At 45.3% G+C, this 20,921-nt stretch overlaps 1 protein-coding gene across 1 annotated transcript; it reads left to right on the forward strand.

Moving 5' to 3' along the window:
• The first annotated feature begins 1,335 nt into the window (after positions 1-1,335).
• On the forward strand, positions 1,336-3,274 carry LOC141172148 (ferritin heavy chain B). Its single transcript, XM_073656018.1, has 4 exons — positions 1,336-1,618; positions 2,191-2,337; positions 2,720-2,845; positions 2,933-3,274. The coding sequence occupies exons 1-4, from the start codon at positions 1,517-1,519 to the stop codon at positions 3,086-3,088; spliced, it is 531 nt and encodes a 176-aa protein (XP_073512119.1). The 5' UTR covers positions 1,336-1,516; the 3' UTR covers positions 3,089-3,274.
• The last annotated feature ends 17,647 nt before the right edge of the window (positions 3,275-20,921 follow it).

Genomic DNA, 20,921 nt, shown 5'->3' on the forward strand with positions numbered 1-20,921 from the left:
CTATGCAGAGCGTGACAGCCTATGTCAAACTCACCTTGACTGATGCACTCTGCATAGGCAGCGAACGAGATGATGAAGTGAGCCTTGCCATTCCGCTTCCTGATAATGCGGGGCACAACCATCGTTGACCAACACATTTCATACTGCTGCGCTCTGCATAGGTAGCAACTGAGATGACAAAGGCTGTATCTTACTCTCCCACAGCTCCTCGCCTCTCTTCTCACTAGTAATTTTGTGGGAAGAGAGACAGAGACCTGTTAGGAGAGCTGTCCCAAATTCTAACAGTAAGGCCACGTCCCCACTATCAGTATTTGGGCAGTATTTTTTCTCAGGAGTGGGAGTCAAAACCAGGAGTGGGTGATAAATGCAGAATTGATGACTTGTTTGCATTACTCCTTTTCTCTGATTGTTCCTCACCTGGTTTTGGCTTCCACTCCTGAGAAAAAATACTGACCGAATACTGACCAAATACTGATAGTGGGGCCGTGGCCTTAGGCTTTGAGTCTGCAGTCACTCTGCATGCTGTGAGGATTCTCCAGTAGTGGTGCTGGGAGTGGTGGGCGTGCTACTGCAAATATGTCATTTTCATACATGTGGTCACATGCTGACTAGCAGGTGCACTGAGGGAGGCTGGACACCTCTAGTCGGAATGTTGCCAGAAGTATGCAAATTGTGGTCACATGACCAGATTCTGGCAAAAGGGAATCTTCACATTGGGTAGAGTGACTGCAGACTTGTAGCCTAAGGCCGGATTACCCCTGTAACTACTCTGCTAATCAATTATCTAAGGCCAGACAACCCCTTTAAGGGTCCAGAAAGTCTGATTTCAGACTGCTGATCCTTGTGTTCTCTCTGGAGATAAACAGCCGTCAGAGATCTCTGGCAAGATAGCAGCCTGTTGAACCATGGTTTGTCTACTATCTAATGTGTATTGTCGGCTTTACTCTGTACCTGCTGTATTTCTGCAACATAGCTCTGTACAATTTGCTGCAAAAATATATGGAAAATGCCAGAATAATGCAACATTTATTAATATACACTTCTCTCAATTGCTCCCATGGCACATAGGCAACCTGTGCAATAACAATAGATTAGGGGATTGCTATTCATACATCATTTTATAATTTTATAATGTGTTTGGGAAAAAAAATCTTGAATTTCAGTAATGTGACACTAGAAATGTTCCACTGGATGGCTGGGTGTGACATCAGCTGGCAGTGGAGGGAGTGTGCACGCCGCCTGCAGAAGCTCCGCCCGATCTCTGGCTGTGACGGCTGCAGCAGGTCCAGGCAGGATTGGCTGCAGACAGATGACGTCAGCTCCACTCCCCAGACTCCTGCCTATAAATCCCGAGCTCCATTGTGCAGAGATCAGACGATCCTGACTCTGAGCAGAGTTCTTGCTTCAACAGTGCTTGAACGGAACCCTCTCCGAGTCCCCGGCTCCTTCCTCCTCAATACCTGAAGACTTCTTTTTTGCAACCTTTTTGCGCCACTCAAACCACCAAAAAGCCGCAATGGAATCCCAGGTGCGCCAGAACTACAACCGCGACTGCGAGGCTGCCATCAACCGCATGGTGAACCTGGAGCTCTATGCCTCCTACACCTACCTCTCCATGGTGAGTGCTCTACATTGTCTTATTCAGTTGTAGAACTATAGGTCCCATCCTGCCCAAATGTCTCAATGCATGTTCATTGTTCTACCATGTCTTTGCATTCCCAGATGCAACAAAGTGACTTATAGCAGCTATATGGCCATAAGATGGTCTTTCCTTGAGGCTGTGCTGGCCTCCATTGTGGCTGCAGCCCTGCCCTTTCCAGGAGCTATCAGCTCCTTGCAGAGCTCTCTAGCACCACACCCTGATGTGGCCAGCACAGCTTATCTCTGGACCCTGGGGTACAAATGTGTTTTGTACATAATGATTGCACATGTACATTTTTGTTTATCTTTCACACTTGAAAGAATGTAACTGTTTAATAAACAATGTTGCAGAATGTTCTAGTGCAGGGTTTCTCAGTTCCTGGCCTATTGCATAAATGGTAGTAAAGTCTCCACCCAAAAAAAAAGTGTAAAAATATATAATTGAAAAAGTTGTTCTCTTCCCACAGTGATAACGATGCAATTATGTTACACTTCCTTATCTTTACAAGCAAGTTTACTTGCCTCAAACTTTTCTCTTTATTTTTTCAGTCCTTCTACTTTGACCGTGATGATGTAGCCCTTCACCACGTGGCTAAATTCTTCAAGGAGCAGAGCCATGAAGAGAGGGAGCATGCCGAGAAGTTTCTGAAGTACCAGAACAAGCGCGGGGGTCGTGTTGTCCTGCAGGATGTTAAGGTGAGATTTTAGTTTATGGCCAGGTTTGGATGCACGCTGACTGATCAGTAATTGTTCAATGACCTAAAATGTCATCTACTCTTGCAGTATGTAGATGTTAACATTTGCCATAGATTGAACTTCAATCTTGAGGTTTCTTAGGGTATTTGGCACAGAAATTTGGTGCAGATTTTTCCCTGCTCGTTGGTATGAGTAAAATCTGCAGCAAAAAACACAGAATTGATATGCTGCAGATTTAAGTCTGCAAGTTAAAAATAAGTAACGTGCATGAGACTTCAGAAAACCCTTCAGGTTTTGTGACAAATCTGCAATATGTGCACAAGCCCTTTAGACTCTCATATATTTTGCATGATTCTGAAGATCATTTTGTTTTTTTGCTTAGAAACCTGAACGTGATGAGTGGGCCAACACCCTGGAGGCCATGCAGGCTGCTCTACAGTTGGAGAAAACTGTGAACCAGGCCCTTCTGGATCTTCACAAATTGGCTTCTGACAAGGTTGACCCTCATGTAAGTATCCCTGGAAGCCTTGAATTTAATTTTCTGTAATGAGGCTAGTAATTCTTGCATAGCAATAACCGCCCTCTTCTCCTCCAGCTCTGTGACTTCTTGGAATCTGAATACCTGGAGGAACAGGTGAAGGCTATGAAGCAGCTTGGAGACTACATCACCAACCTGAAGCGCCTTGGGGTACCCCAGAATGGCATGGGCGAGTACCTGTTTGACAAGCACACCCTGGGAGAGAGCAGCTAAGAGGTCTCGTTCCTGGATACCACCAGTCTCGTCTGCATTCCTTGTCCATCTGGAATAATTGTAATGCCCCCTGAGATGTGTTGGGCTTCTCTAAACCTTGTGTGATCTTTCTGTTACCTGATCAGATGTGACTGTGCTTGTCAACAAGATTTCCAATAAAGTCTCTGTATTTCAACGTGCACTTAATTTGTTTTTGAATCTCAAGTTTCTTTTTACAGAAGTAAGCTACAAAGGGGGAGGCCTGTCACAAAACAACTGTTCAAACAAAGCACAGACACTAGGTTCACCAATGGCCTGGCCAAATAATTCAGTGCAACTTTCCTCCTACTTGTCTTCCTTTTCTGCTCTCCTCTTCCTTGCTTCACAGCTCCAGCAATTAACAGGAACCAGAGGAGAATGTATCAAGTAGGTGGGAAGGTGCATTGAACTGCTCAACTGTGCTTGGCTTGAACAGTCATGTTGTGTAGGTAACCAGTTTTAAACATTAAAGGACAAGCGGCAAAAAAAAAAAAAAAGAAAAAAAAAAAGTGCAGCACTTTGAGTTTTTATTTTGTGAAATGACTACAAAACTAGGTTGGTACAAGTCACACCTTCATGAGGCACATTGCTATTGACCTAATCTTGGTGTTACAGATCAGAATAAACTTGGTCACGGTCCCTGTCTGAGAATTTATAGCATCATAAATTGTTGCAGTTTTTAGCGCTCAAACACTATGAAGGGGGTGGACATACAGCAACTGTCCTCATTGCAGGAAGGAGAAACGGAAGCAGAGAAGTTGCACTAACTATAAAAATGCAACAACACTGTCATCTATCAAGATGGTTCTTTCACATCACAATCCTACTGTAACCTCCGACTTCTTGAGGTTCTAAGTCTGTGGTCAGACTGGGAGTCGCTGCTGTAATACAGCTTTAAAGGCATCTGTCAGTACAGAATGACTGCTCAAATCAGTAGTTTGGTCCATCGTGACGTGGCCAAATATTTAAGTGCTCCTTTCCCACCTACTTGTTTTCAGGCTATCTCCACCCTTCCCTGCTTCTATGAAGCCAGAGCTGTCAATCAAAGAGGGGAGGATGTACATTGGGAGAGGAGGTGAAATCAGGTTGGAAGGTGTATTTAAAGGTTTGGTCACACCATGAAGCAGAGTGCCTGTGCTTGGTTTGAACAGTCATTCTGTACTGAAACTTTCTACTTCATCTGCTTGTTTTCTCTTTACACCCCCTTCCCCCACCCTTTTAACTTTGACAGCTGACGTTTTATAGAGCCAAAGATTTAAAAAAAAAAAAAAAAAAAAAAAAAAAGTGAGAAGGTCCACCCCCACCCCCCCTCAAATTACTGGGAGTCTCAGTGGCAGGGGTCCAGTAATGGTAATTTTATGGAGTAGACTAGCCTTCAGCCACTACAGAAGAGATGGTGCCAGGCTCTCTTTGGCAATACCTGGCTCATCTAAAACTTTTAAAAAAAGGGCGGGGTGTGTGTAATTAAAATATATATATATTTTTTTTTTTTATTCCACAAGGTTTCCCCCTAGACCACATTTCGTCAAATTCCTGAAGGGTACAGTTGTCTTTAGCGTATTCTCTTTATGTTTAGAATGTTTAGCGCAGCAGGAACCTTGAACCACCAGTAGTGACAATGGTTTTCAACTTTACTCCATGGCAGTAAAGATAAGTTGTACCAACAAATCACCTACCTTAGGTCTGATCTGTAAGGGGAGCGCTGCTGGGACCCCTACCAATCACAAGAATAGTGGTCACAAAGTCTTGCATAAATCAGATTAATTGACCTTTAAGGTCACATGATAGTAAGTAGTCAAAATTAAGACCATAAACTCTGTTCAACGTCTCAAGTGACAGTTCATATAGACAAAGATGACGTAAACGAACATATTCTATTCAAAAAGCTGTTAGATTTATTAGTACATATTAGTAAAAAGACAAGATATTCATTAAGAAAGTAGCACAAATACATAAATAATGAGCCATAACAAGGATGCCAGCGCTGACACAACTACACAATAAATATATAAAGCAGATATATATATATTTATGTCACAAACCCCAACCCACCCATACAATACAATCGCAAAGCTAGAGCTATAGATGTAAAAGTGCACATCCAAATAGAGAATATAATGAGAGTAGGTGTAGGTGTAAATATATAACTCACATGTCCCCATCCCAACTACGAGTGTATATATATACCAAGGCATCAAACTTTCCAACTACCAGTAGAAAAACAAAAGGCTTTAAACTAAGCCCTAAGATACATGAAGACCGCTCAAAGAGGTCAGGTTTGCTAGACACCTAAAGTCCTACGTAATGGCTAAGTGGGGATAGAGCATTACTCACTCATTGTAGTGTTATGTCAGCGCAGGCGTCCTCAACACTACGCGCGTTTCGGCACAGAAGGCACAGCGCCGAAACGCGCGTAGTGTTGAGGACGCCTGCGCTGACATAACACTACAATGAGTGAGTAATGCTCTATCCCCACTTAGCTATTACGTAGGACCTTAGGTGTCTCGCAAACCTGACCTCTTTGAGCGGTCTTCATGTATCTTAGGGCTTAGTTTAAAGCCTTTTGTTTTTCTACTGGTAGTTGGAAAGTTTGATGCCTTGGTATATATATACACTCGTAGTTGGGATGGGGACATGTGAGTTATATATTTACACCTACACCTACTCTCATTATATTCTCTGTTTGGATGTGCACTTTTACATCTATAGCTCTAGCTTTGCGATTGTATTGTATGGGTGGGTTGGGGTTTGTGACATATATATATATCTGCTTTATATATTTATTTATTGTGTAGTTGTGTCAGCGCTGGCATCCTTGTTATGGCTCATTATTTATGTATTTGTGCTACTTTCTTAATGAATATCTTGTGTTTTTACTAATATGTACTAATAAATCTAACAGCTTTTTGAATAGAATATGTTCGTTTACGTCAACAAAGTCTTACATGTCTGATCACCTCTCCAATGTCTTTAGGAGAGGTGGACACAGCTCCGTACACCCAGTAATCGTACATTTATAGATATTGTTTATGGGACAAGCCCTTGAAACCATTAGTCCATCTTTTGCACAGCTTGGTACCGGATTGTAGTTAGGGCATAGAAAACAATCTAAACCCCTAAGGTTGGCCATAAAATATTCCCAGGAATATTGGTAAGCAAAAATAGTATCACTTTATATTCAAGCTGTTGGTGTCGGGAAAGTTGGTTACCCGATTCTGTCCTGACTTACAATCATGGTAATGACATAATGAGCTGCGGGGTAACATTTCCTCTTCACACCTCCCAACCAGGACGGCACGTTGTCACAATTAGGAGGGAGGATGAATTACACTTGGTTAAATATTCAATACATTCGTCCTTATTGTGTTGCCCTGAATCAGAGGCGTAGCTAGAGGTTCAGCCCAGGGGGGGACGAAACATCTCAGTGAACCCCTAACCGATAACCCTGATTACAACTACAGTGGCACGTCCTAATTTGTGGGTATAGGGGAACCTGAGCAGATGACCATGTAGTTACTGAAAAATCTGTATACAAAGACCAAGACTGATATTACTACCATATAGTGTTAGATACCAGTCCTGCAGAACATATAAGTGATCACAGTACAGTTATTGATGGTAACTTACAGATGTTCTTTCTTATGGAGTCATTTATTTTCCCATCTTTTCCATCTGGCCCAGACCGACATGATGACTTCTCCAGCCAGGACTCGTCTGCAGAGATTACAGCAAAGACATATGACTTCTCACATTACCAGCCCCGTCCCCATCTATTCCCAACCTGCACAAACGCCTCATCCTGCTGATACCCCAATACTGAGCCGCTGCTGCTGTATGTGTCCCTATTACTGAACCTGCTGTTTGGCACAATAACAGGGTCCTCTTACTGCCCCACATAATAATGCCCACTTCTGTGCTTCTTACATGATAATAATGCCTCCTTTGTGCCCTCTAGATGGTAAAATTGCCCCCTAGAAAATATTAAAGCCATGTGCAGATGCCCAAAATAGTGTCCACATTTTGCCTCAAGAAAGTAATTACCTTTTGACAGTTATAATACTCTGAGTGCCCCTATAACAATAATGTCTCTTAAGTGCCCACTTAACATTTAATAATGTTCCATGAGTCCTCTCATGTACAGCTTCCCTATACACAGTACCATGGGCCCACAGCTCCCCTATACACAGTTTCATGGGTCCACAGTTCTCCTATACACAGTACCATGGGCCCACAGCTCCCCTATATGCAGTACCATGGGCCCACAGTTTCCCTATACACAGTATAATGAACCCCACAGTAATCCCACACTGTATGAGGTCATCTTACAGTAGCCCTCAAACTGAATTGAGGTCCCCCACAGTAGCCCCCACACTGTATAATGCCCCCCCCAGTAGCCACCACACTGTATAAGGTTTCCCCACAGTAGCCCCACTCTGTATGAGATCACCTCATAGTAGCCCTCAAACTGAATTGAGGGCCCCCACACTGTATAAGGTCCCCCCACACTAGCCCCCACACTGTATGAGATCACCCTACAATAGCCCTCAAACTGAATTGAAGTCCCCCACACTGTATAAAGTCCTCCCACAGTAGCCCCCACTCTGTATGAGGTCCCCCCACACTGTGGGGCACCATAGACAGAAACATTAGGTAAGATGTACTGAAACATGTACAAGAAAGCCATACAGGAAAGAATGGATGTCTAAATAACATAATAAGGATAAGTCTTATGTACTGCATCAAGTGGCGATCCAAAGAAGATGTGGAACAAGTATGGCCCTTTCCCTTGATAAAGCGACAAAACCACCACGCGAAACGCGCGTTGGGGACTCATTCCTTTGCCTGCTTGGGCTTCAGCCAGCACCTGGGTACGATTGGCCATACTTGTTTGTCCATTTGTCCTGCTCTAAATTGTTTTAATTACATGCTTTGTTCAGTGTATATATTTAATAAAATTACCTCTGATTATTTATACCAATATTCTCCAATTCTCCTCTTTTCAAAGTAGTCCTTACAATGTATAAAGGGCTGTCATGCTTTATGATGCCCTCACATTGCCCCCATATTTTATGATGCCTCTACGCTTTATGATGCCCCCATACGTTATGATGCCACCACACGTTTTAATTAAGATAATAAACATTACATGCACACCTAATCCAGGATCCTGACGAGTCCTCCTGCAACGTGCCGGAGCGCACACTGGACATCGGAGTCCTGGCACAGCATGATTATTTATTTCTTAGGTGACTGCCTCCCTTTAATGGCAGTGCCCTCTGTCAGTAGGATAATGCCCTCGCCACACATTGTAAAACTGTTCAGTAATGGAGGACTATGAGAATGAGATCAGGGGTGATCTCCAAATTTCCCAGATCGAAATCTGATTTAGCTCCTGTGGGATCTGCTGGAAGCAAAGTCCGATCCATGGAGGTCGCAGCGAGCAATGCGTGCGCGGGATCTGCTGCGGGCGTGTCAGTGCAGACATCACAGGACAATTCAGAGATCCTATAGGGTCTGTGCCTTGATCTAGTGTGAGGGCCACCTACACAACATTAGGAAGCCCCGCCACGTTGGGAATAACGCATTACACAGTGCACCATGTAATGTGGGGTCTGTACTGTATGTCTAAAAGATGAGAGTCCTGATCATGAGACCCCCCTTATTAACACAGATTAGGGTCTTCTCTAACATTAGGGCTGTCAGGCAGCACAAACATCATCCAACACCGCAGATGCCTCCCCTCCCCGGTAGAGACGCTACTGCCCTGAACACTTGAATTTGCAGATCTGTCCTCCTTCCTCATAGTATTACTCATCGAAATATCTTGTGACTTCTTGTCACCATCGCTTGTCATAAGACGTTCCCACAACCTCAGCTGGTAGCTTAAAGGATTAAAGGGGCGCTCCAGGAAACCTTACACACAGGTATGAGGACTTGGTGCACATCTCACCAAGGAACAAAAAGTCATGCATAACGTTCATTTAAATGTTTATTATTACTTCATGTACCCAAGGAGCAGTCCTACATAAACCCTATTTATTTATGGATGGGGATAAAATTTGGGACTATGAGGCTTCGCTGCTACCTCCATCCATTTGCTCTTTTAAAAGTGTTTTCTAGGCTGAAAAAAAACATTGAGAAAAGTGCAGGAGAATCTACTGTAGTTGGCACATGACCACTAGTAAGAAAATTGTGGCCACATGACCGGCTTCTTATGCTGGGAATACAGGGGAATCTTGACAGTGTGTGCTCTTCGCACACTGTCATGATTCGGAAATTTGCAGACTTTTCTTTACAACCCAGAAAACTGCATTATAATAAAAGCTATGAAGCCCTTATACATTAGGTAAATTTCCTTCAATTTTGGCGAGCTTGGCTGACCATCTTGTGCGTATAGAGGACAGCAGACCCTCTCCTTATGTCTGTGATAAGAAGGATCGGACATGTTGGATGTCAACATGCCCAATAATTTGTTGAAATGGCATCAGGCAGCAGGTTCTCCCCATTTGCCCATTGTATCCTTCTTCAAGAGACTAGGTGGACTGTATCAATATTTTACATATATTGTATACCTTTAATGTTTTTTTTTCTGCTTGCCTTTGATGTGTTTGGGGTTCAAGTCTGCAGTCACTCTATGTGGTCCCCCCTTGAGGTACAAGTCTGCTGTCACTCTATGTGGTCCCCCCTTGGGGTACAAGTCTGCAGTCACTCTATGTGGTCCCCCCTTGGGGTACAAGTCTGCAGTCACTCTATGTGGTCCCCCCTTGGGGTACCAGTCTGCAGTCACTCTATGTGGTCCCCCTTTGGGGTACAATTCTGCAGTCACTCTATGTGGTCCCCCCTTGGGGTACAAGTCTGCAGTCACTCTATGTAGTCCCCCCTTGGGGTACAAGTCTGCAGTCACCCTATGTGGTCCGGCCTTGGGGTACAAGTCTGCAGTCACTCTATGTGGTCTGGCCTTGGGGTACAAGTCTGCAGTCACTCTATGTGGTCCGGCCTTGGGGTACAAGTCTGCAGTCACTCTATGTGGTCCGGGCTTGGGGTACAAGTCTGCAGTCACTCTATGAGGTCCCCCCTTGGGGTACGAGTCTGCAGTCACTCTATGTGGTCCAGCCTTGGGGAACAAATCTGCAGTCACTCTATGTGGTCCGGCCTTGGGGTACAAGTCTGCAGTCACTCTATGAGGTCCCCCCTTGGGGTACGAGTCTGCAGTCACTCTATGTGGTCCCCCCTTGAGGTAAAAGTCTGCAGTCACTCTATGTGGTCCGGCCTCAGGGTGCAAGTCTGCAATCACTCTATGTGATCCCCCCTTGAGGTACAAGTCTGCAGTCACTCTATGTGGTCTGGCCTCGGGGTACAAGTCTGCAATCACTCTATGTGGTCCCCCCTTGGTACAAGTCTGCAGTCACTCTATGTGATCCCCCCTTGAGGTACAAGTCTGCAGTCACTCTATGTGGTCCAGCCTTGGGGAACAAGTCTGCAGTCACTCTATGTGGTCCGGCCTTGGGGTACAAGTCTGCAGTCACTCTATGTGGTCCCCCCTTGAGGTACAAGTCTGCTGTCACTCTATGTGGTCCCCCTTTGGGGTACAATTCTGCAGTCACTCTATGTGGTCCCCCCTTGGGGTACAAGTCTGCAGTCACTCTATGTGGTCCCCCCTTGGGGTACAAGTCTGCAGTCACTCTATGTGGTCCGGCCTTGGGGTACAAGTCTGCAGTCACTCTATGTGGTCCGGCCTTGGGGTACAAGTCTGCAGTCACTCTATGTGGTCCGGCCTTGGGGTACAAGTCTGCAGTCACTCTATGTGGTCCGGCCTCAGGGTGCAAGTCTGCAATCACTCTATGTGATCCCCCCTTGAGGTACAAGTCTGCAGTCACTCTATGTGGTCTGGCCTCGGGGTACAAGTCTGCAATCACTCTATGTGGTCCCCACTTGAGGTACAAGTCTGCAGTCACTCTATGTGGGTCCGGCTTTGGGGTACGTAGGAGTCTGCAGTCACTCTGTGGTCCAGCCTTGGGGTACAAGTCTGCAGTCACTCTATGTGGTCCGGCCTTGGGGTACGAGTCTGCAGTCACTCTATATGGTCCCCCCTCGGGGTACAAGTCTGCAGTCACTCTATGTGGTCCGGCCTTGGGGAACAAGTCTGAAGTCTCTCTATGTGGTCCGGCCTTGGGGTACAAGTCTGCAGTCACTCTATGTGGTCCCCCCTTGGGGTACAAGTCTGCAGTCACTCTATGTGGTCCGGCCTTGGGGTACAAGTCTGCAGTCACTCTATGTGGTCCGGCCTTGGGGTACAAGTCTGCAGTCACTCTATGTGGTCCGGCCTTGGGGTACAAGTCTGCAGTCACTCTATGTGGTCCGGCCTTGGGGTACAAGTCGGCAGTCACTCTATGTGGTCCGGCCTTGGGGTACATGGGAGGCTGCAGTCACTCTGTGGTCCAGCCTTGGGGTACAAGTCTGCACTCACTCTATGTGGTCCCCCCTCGGGGTACAAGTCTGCAGTCACTCTATGTGGTCCGGCCTTGGGGTACAAGTCTGCAGTCTCTCTATGATGTCCGGCCATGGGGTTCAAGTCTGCAGTCACTCTATGTGGTCCGGCCTTGAGGTACAAGTCTGCAGTAACTCTATGTGGTCCCCCCTTGGGGTACAAGTCTGCAGTCACTCTATGTGGTCCAGCCTTGGGGTACGTACAAATCTGCAGTCACTCTGTGGTCCAGGCTTGGGGTACAAGTCTGCAGTCACTCTTTGTGGTCCGGCCTTGGGGTACAAGTCTGCAGTCACTCTATGTGGTCCGGCCTTGGGGTACAAGTCTGCAGTCACTCTATGTGGTCCGGCCTTGGGGTACAAGTCTGCAGTCACTCTATGTGGTCCGGCCTTGGGGTACAAGTCTGCAGTCACTCTATGTGGTCCGGCCTTGGGGTACAAGTCGGCAGTCACTCTATGTGGTCCGGCCTTGGGGTACATGGGAGGCTGCAGTCACTCTGTGGTCCAGCCTTGGGGTACAAGTCTGCACTCACTCTATGTGGTCCCCCCTCGGGGTACAAGTCTGCAGTCACTCTATGTGGTCCGGCCTTGGGGTACAAGTCTGCAGTCTCTCTATGATGTCCGGCCATGGGGTTCAAGTCTGCAGTCACTCTATGTGGTCCGGCCTTGAGGTACAAGTCTGCAGTAACTCTATGTGGTCCCCCCTTGGGGTACAAGTCTGCAGTCACTCTATGTGGTCCAGCCTTGGGGTACGTACAAATCTGCAGTCACTCTGTGGTCCAGGCTTGGGGTACAAGTCTGCAGTCACTCTTTGTGGTCCGGCCTTGGGGTACAAGTCTGCAGTCACTCTATGTGGTCCGGCCTTGGGGTACAAGTCTGCAGTCATTCTATGTGGTCCGGCCTTGGGGTACAAGTTGGCAGTCACTCTATGTGGTCCGGCCTTGGGGTACATGGGAGGCTGCAGTCACTCTGTGGTCCAGCCTTGGGGTACAAGTCTGCACTCACTCTATGTGATCCCCCCTCGGTGTACAAGTCTGCAGTCACTCTATGTGGTCCGGCCTTGGGGTACAAGTCTGCAGTCTCTCTATGATGTCCGGCCATGGGGTACAAGTCTGCAGTCACTCTATGTGGTCCGGCCTTGAGGTACAAGTCTGCAATCACTCTATGTGGTCGCCCCTTGGGGTACAAGTCTGCAGTCACTCTATGTGGTCCAGCCTTGGGGTACGTACAAATCTGCAGTCACTCTGTGGTCCGGGCTTGGGGTACAAGTCTGCAGTCACTCTTTGTGGTCCGGCCTTGGGGTACAAGTCTGCAGTCACTCTATGTGGTCTGGCCTTGGGGTACAAGTCTGCAGTCACTCTATGTGGTCCGACCTTGGGGTACAAGTCTGCAGTCACTCTATACGACTGCAGGCTTGTTAATGCCCATATCTCTCTTGTGCCGGCACGGGGAGTAGGCAGACATGTGACTGCAAATATGCTATTCGCTTACTTCTGGCCACATTCCAACTAGTTGTATCTGGCTTCGCTCAGTTTATTTGTATTAAGCAAGGTTGCCCACGTCTAGTCAGCACGTGACCGTGTGTATACAAATCACATACTCGTGCACTGGAGAATCCAGTGATTACAATTCCCCGTTCTGCTGATCGGTGCAGGGGCAAGCTCTTGTCCCCACCCCATTAATCAGTAAGGTATCACCAATCCTATGTATACGTGATAACTTATTTTAACTGGGCAACCCCTTGAGGGAGCGCGCCAACCCATGGCAAGGGGAAACGCAACGTTATCTCAGTGCCTTCTTTGAACTTGCATTCACTTTCATATCTTGCAATGTGGCCTGGCATTGTGATCATACGTTGTATGGCCACTAGTCACTGTGTAGCCCTAGCCCTACCGCTCAACCCCATCTAAGTAAATGAGGCTGGACGGCAATACTGCGCTTAAAGGGTGGGTGATGTTTTGTAACATTATATATAACATTACACTCTGATATTCTGCAGTAGGTAACACAACAATGTAACGCAGCAACGTGACAAGTGGTATCACATTGCTTGATAGTATTTCTGCTTCTGTGTTACCAGATGACTCAAGAATTTAGAAATCAATAATTCATGGAACAGAAACAAGATCATGAATAAATGAATTCATGAATGAAGATAACACAATGGCTGATGACTTCATGTGTGTTAAAATAAATTTGTTCCTGTATGTCCTGTTCATCTCCCACCTAGACTACTGCAACAATCTTCTCAGTGGCCTCTCATCTAACGCTGCCACAGTACAACACACCTTTATCTTTGCTTCCCGGTGAATCCACTTCTCTCCTCCTTTTCCCTCTGACGTTTTCCTCTGCCAATGACTTCACTGGCAACACTAGAGATGGAAAAATCGATTCTGGGGTCTCCAGTCCATCAGCCAGGTCAGTAATCTGTGACTGCTCAACGGGAAGCCTACAAGTCTCCTTATCTAATGCCATTCCCGGCTCTTCTTTTAATTAGCTGGGCTCGCTCAACGTCATGACGGTTAATCAAAAGAAGAGTCGGGAATGGCGGAAGGTAAGGAGACTTGCAGGCCTTCCATCCAGCAGTCACAGATTGCTGACCTGGCTGGGGAACCGGAATCCTGAGAATCGATTCTCCCATATCTACTGACTACCCATCGCAATTAGAAATATTACCAAAAACTAAAAAGTCCATCGACAACCTGTCCCCTCCATACATCCTTGACCTAATTTCCCAATACCTCCCTAAATGTAACCTCTGTTCCTCAAAAGATCTTCCACTTTGCTTTCCTCTTGCCTTGTCCTCTTACAACCATCTCCAAGATTTCTCCCCGTGCTTTCCCCATACTGTGGAACGTTTTACCCCAAGTTTTCAACCTTCTCGACCACCGTTGAACCATTCAAAAACAAATGCAAAACCCATCTTTTCAGGAAAGCTTACAGCCTGCAATAAAACTTCTACAACTACACATAAAGAAGACCTTTCATTGGATTTGTTAATTTAAATGGAATACCTCCTACAATTGATTCTGCTCCACCACTCAAACAGTTTTCCTTTTTTTCTGTTCCAATTATGCCACCGGAAATAAAAATGGAAATTTTGTCTTCAACTAACTGAGTTGAATACCACAGAAGTTTTCTGTCTGTGTGTTGGTGTTTTGATTGGTTAGTGTCTCAGGACAAAAAGTAAACGCCCACAGAGAAGGTCTGTAGTATATGCCCAGTTGGTTAAAGGGAACATTTTCATTTTTATTACTGGGGGGGTGAAAATTTGGAATGGAGGAGATTGATTTTATACATCTGCTAGAGGCCACCAGGGCCAGGAAAAGGTATTTTGGTGCTTTAGGCAGATGAACTTAATGGTGGTCCTCCTCCCCATCCAGGAATGGGTCAGAAAGTAAAGTAATTGGAACCCTATTGCAACCCCTCAAATGAGTTCTCAAATCCCCCACACTACCCCCTATCCATCCTGTGCCCCCTCTCCATATTATGCTCCCTCAAACGGTCCCCTTTCATTCTGTGCTGCCCTGCTCCATCTCCATAGTGTGCTTCCTTCTCACATTGCCCCCTCATGCTGGCCCCTCGTCATACTGTGCCCCCTCTCCATATTGTGATCCCTCACACTGTTCCCTTTCTATTCTGTGCTCCCCCCATGCTTTTCCCTCTCCATACTGTGCCCCCTCTCCATACTGTGCTCCCTCAAACTGTCTTTTCCCCATTTGTGCTCCCCCATGCTGCTTATTCTCCATAGTGTGCTTCCTCCGCACATTGCCCCCTCACGCTAGCTCCTCTTCATTCTGTGCCCTCTCTCCATATTGTGATCCTCACACTGTTCCCTCTCTGTTCTGTGCTCCCCCATGCTGTTCCCTCTCCACACTGTGCCCCCTCTCCATATTGTGCTCTCTCAAACTATCCCTTCTCCATTTGTGCTCCCCCATGCTGCTTATTCTCCATAGTGTGCTTCCTCCTCACATTTCCCCCTCACGCTGGCTCCTCTTCATACTGTGCTCCCCCCATAGTAAAAGTTCCTTGAATCTTCGGCTCCAGTATGGAGCACTTACCTTCTCTGCTGTCTTCACTGCCTCTGACATCAGCAGCATAATGAGATTCCTCATCATGCCTCTGCACGACAGGGAGCTGACTATCTCTCCTCTTCCCTTTAATGCCGGCACTCATATCTTCAATTGTATTCACATCTTAAATACACAAATACAATTGAATTCAGGGAATCGCTCACTGACACTGCTTACCGGTGTGCCTGCACTCCTGCCATCATGATGCTGAACACATATTAATTTTTGTTTTCCAGTTGTACCCCCCACCCCAGGGAGGTATGAGGTAGTGCCCAAAGAAGTCGCCTACTTCTGCCTACCCTACACTGCAGATTAGCTCCTATTCAAGTGAAGAGGAGAAGAGGTGCAGTTACCCCTGAGCGGCCACTATACAATGTATGTACCACCTTTTCTAATATTGGCATTGTCCTGGAGAACTCCTTTAAAATGTTATAATAAAAAAAAAATGAAGGGTACATTTACACTGGTCGATTATCCTTCCAGAACGAGCCATCCCAGGAATGTTGGTTTCCCGATAATCGACCAGAAACAGTCTGTTGATCATCCGATAAATGAGCGTTTCGCTTAAAAATCATGTTTCTCGGCAGCACTTAGTTTTGTGTTAACAGGACCGGAGCTGCCAAGAGCAATGATATTCGATCCACGCAGAACGATCTATTACTGATTGATCTGTGCCCACAGATCGACTTTTATGTAGACGTTCAGTGGATTCTTGGTCGACCCTAACTCATTTTGGAAATGAGGGGTTAATGCATGCTTCTTTTTAATATTTGTATTTAGTATCCAAAGACATCACTGTCATAACTTTTTTTATTTTAAGATAAACTTCGCTAAATGAGGTCTTGTTTTTTGCGAGACGAGTGCTAGTTTTTTTTCTGTGCCATATTACCATCCATATCCATATAAAAGTTACATTAATAAACTTTGTCCTTTATCACAAAGGAATATGAGCAGAACAGATTCCTTGATATTTAGATGGAGATCATCCACAGATATTATAATGACAAAATTACCTCTTTTACTGCATGCTTCCTTATATGAGGGTGTAGAAGCACCCTGGTTGCGAAAAAAAGTGAAAAAAAGACAGTGACCCATTAAAATAAATGATAGGTTGATAGTCTAGACAGAACCTGGGAAGAGGAGAGGCAGGTTTAGTACTTTCTTATTTCAAGGAGCGCATCAGAATCAGTTACTATAACTTCTAAGATCAGACTTTATCAGTCGCAATCGCTGTAGTTTAATGGTAATTTATTTAAATACGTAAATGAAATACGAGACAATATTTTATGTCAACGCGTTTCAGGGTATCACACATTTCCCTCCTCGTCGGAGATAATAAAACATAGAACATCAAATCTTTTCACATCTGTGAACAACTAAATATTTACGTCTAAGTTTATTCCCTAAGAAGAGTGGAAGTGTGTGACACCCCCAAAATGCGTTGAATACAAAACCTAGATAAGTATCTCCTTTTTAAAAATAATTCATTAAAATGAACTCTGCTGATGGCCAAATTCTAATCTTAGTCATTACATTAATCTTGTAGTGTAATCATGTCTATTAATATAGTTAAATAACACTAATATCATCAACCATGGACGAAGCTGTTCTTGTGAAATGCGCGTCGGGTGCGGCGGGACATCACCCTTTTACCATGGTACTATATTTTTGCAGCCATGTGGGTATGTAACAGATCTTTGTGTTATATAGTCTTACTTGGATCTCTTGATTATATGGGGGCTTTACTACAACTATTATATTTACTTACCTTACTCTTATATATACTTCATGTCTATATACCTGTTTATACTATATAGCAAACTAATTGCGTCAAATATACCCCTGTGGCCATATTTACTTTTCATCTACCAAGCTTTCCATTATGGTCTTATTATTTTTTCTATGGTGATATCCCCCAGTTGTTTCATTACCTTTGTATTCCATTCTTTATTTATTAAGTCTTGTATTTATGTGTTTGTTTTTATATACCAATAATAAAGATTATATTGATTTTATTGGCTTGCATTTTTTTTTCGATATTGGTGTTCTTTGTACTCCCAGGCATTAGAACCTTAACTATATGGACTTTGTATATAGATGTTCATTAATATAGTTAAAGTGTAATTATCGTTTCAGGAGAACTCTGCCTTTAGTGCCTCTCTCCATAGAACGTCACGAGCACCAGCTGCATTCTCCTGTTTGAATAATTGGAAAAATTGGAAAAATCTGTATAATCTGCATTCACTGAAGACAGATTTTTCCTGTGAATTAACAATATTGAGAGTGAAAGATCAGTCCAGGAGGAGAAAAAAAGTAGATTTCTCTGATACGATATATTGCAAAGTTTCTTATTATCCTTTGTACTATTGATTTATGAAATAAAAATAAAAAAGACAGATACACTTTAACTGTTGAAATGGATGAAGTGCAGCTGAGCATGTCATATAATTGTGTGCAAAGTTACAATTCAGTATTACTATCCGATCTGTAGCCTAAGAAATACTGAATGTAACACCTATAGTATTACATGACGTCAGGATATCCATGATCAATAATTCATGGACCACATATCAGGTCATGAATAACTGATTAGTGTATGGTTTACAGGGCGTCGCTCTGTATTTTATTAATAAGTACAACTCTAGGAAACTCTTTGCTATTCAGTTACGGACATCTAACACATAGAGACGCGCAGTCACAATGTCATCTACCAATATCCAGGACTGTTTGCTTAAATTTAATTGAAGCCCTGGAGATTGCGGAGCACTGCACTCGCCTGATCTGCTCCCCAATAAGAAAGAATGGAGCCGCAGGATGCATGGTCGACCTCTGCTCCATTCACCCAGGACTCTTCCCAGCCCTGGTTCTTGAGATCGCTGAGACCTCTAGTCTGCATGTGGTTGCATGCATGGAAATTGCATACTTGTGCTCCCGGCGCTGCCACCGGAGAATCCTGACAGCACGCACTGAGGATTCACAAGTCTGCAGTCACATAAGGTGACTACAGATTTGAACCCCATCAAACCCGCATCTGACACATTGCCTCTTGAGAAAGCCATAAATAACAAGGCGATACGCGCGTTGAGGCGTCCTCTTCATGGGTCACTGTATTTAGCACTGTTAGCTCTTTGTTCCATCCTCTGGTAAGGTTCTTTATATTTATATACTGACCATGGGCAATGTAATAATTGTGGACTTCAGTTCGAGGAATGCTGAGTGTGATTGACCCATGGTCACTGTGTAGTTACTGTTACTTACCTTGCCTGTAGCTTCCCCACCCCGCAATTTACATTTTATGGGATGGATGTGGGGGGGCTTATTTGAGCCACTTAGTGCTGCTATCCCCTGACCCTATGTATCCTCACTGTTCTATGCTGTTATCTGAGTATGTTTTTATTATATTCCTCCTCCAAACCCCACTTCTCCACAATTACAGAAGGTCAAGTCTCCTCTTTACTCTCCAAATCACACCTCACCACCTGCGAACTTGACCCAATCCCATCCCACCTCATCCCTAACCTTACCACAGTCTTCATCCCAACCCTAACCCACCTCTTCAACCTGTCACTAACAACTGGTGTCTTCCCCTCATGTTTCAAACATGCCGCAATCACACCCATCCTCAAAAAGCCCTCCCTTGACCCATCCTCTCTGACTAGCTACCGCCCCATATCACTTCTCCCCTTTGCCTCAAAACTACTAGAACAACATGTCCACCTTGAACTGTCCTCCCACCTCTCCTCCTGTTCCCTCTTCGACCGCCTGCAATCTGGCTTCCGACCGCATCACTCGACTGAAACTGCCCTGACCAAAGTCACCAACGACCTACTAACTGCCAAATCCAAGCGACACTACTCCATCCTCCTCCTTCTGGACCTGTCATCTGCCTTCGACACAGTGGACCATTCTCTCTTACTACAGATTCTCTCATCTCTTGGCATTGCGGACTTGGCCCTATCTTGGATCTCCTCATACTTAACAGACAGGACATTCAGCGTCTCCCACTCACGCACCACCTCCTCATCTCGCCCCCTATCTGTCGGTGTCCCCCAAGGTTCAGTTCTAGGACCTCTGCTCTTCTCCATCTACACCTTTGGCCTGGGACAGCTCATAGAGTCTCACGGCTTTGAGTATCACCTCTATGCTGATGACGCACAGATCTACCTCTCTGGACCCGATATCTCCTCCCTACTAACCAAAATCCCACAATGTCTGTCCGCCATCTCATCCTTCTTCTCTGCCAGATTTCTAAAACTCAACATGGATAAAACAGAGTTCATCATCTTTCCACCCTCTCATTCATATCCCCTATCTGACGTCAATGGCTGTTCACTCTCCCCAGTCCCACAAGCTCGCTGCCTTGGGGTAACCCTGGACTCTGATCTCTCCTTCAAACCACATATCCAAGCCCTTTCCACTTCCTGCCGACTCCAACTCAAAAATATCTCCCGGATCCGTGCATTCCTCAGCAAAGACTCTGCAAAAACACTAGTGCATGCCCTCATCATCTCCCGCCTCGACTACTGCAACCTCCTGCTCTGTGGCCTCCCTTCCAAAACTCTTGCGCCCCTCCAATCTATCCTAAACTCTGCTGCTCGACTAATCCACCTGTCCCCCCATTATTCCCCAGCCTCCCCCCTCTGTCAATCCCTTCACTGGCTCCCCATTGCCCAGAGAATCCAGTTCAAAACCCTAAGCACGGCATACAAAGCCATTCACAACCTGTCTCCTCCATACATCTGTGACCTAGTCTCCCGGTACTTACCTGCACGCAACCTCCGATCCTCACAAGATCTCCTTCTCTACTCCCCTCTTATCTCCTCTTTCCACAATCGCATACAAGATTTCTCCCGTGCATCGCCCCTACTCTGGAACTCTACCCCAACATATCAGACTCTCGCCTACCATGGAAGCCTTCAAAAGGAGCCTGAAGACCTACCTCTTCCGACAAGCCTAAAACCTGCAGTAACCACCGCTCCACCACATTACTGCATGACCTCCTCTAGCCTCACCTACTGTATCCTCACTCATCCCTTGTAGACTGTGAGCCCTCGCAGGCAGGGTCCTCGCTCCTCCTGTACCAGTCGCTGACTTGTTTTGTTAAGATTATGTAAATATTTTTGCTATGTATATCCCTATCACATGTAATAAATGGCGCTATAATAATAAATAATAATAATAATATTTATGTATTTAATAAAGATTGACTCCTATTAATTTACTCCATGATTTCTCCTATGTTTTGAATATGTTTTTGG

This window comes from Phyllobates terribilis, unplaced genomic scaffold, assembly GCF_046119375.1.
Source record: "Phyllobates terribilis strain yellow unplaced genomic scaffold, ASM4611937v1 Scaffold_12__6_contigs__length_324123572, whole genome shotgun sequence".
In the NCBI taxonomy this organism is placed as follows: Eukaryota; Metazoa; Chordata; class Amphibia; order Anura; family Dendrobatidae; genus Phyllobates; species Phyllobates terribilis.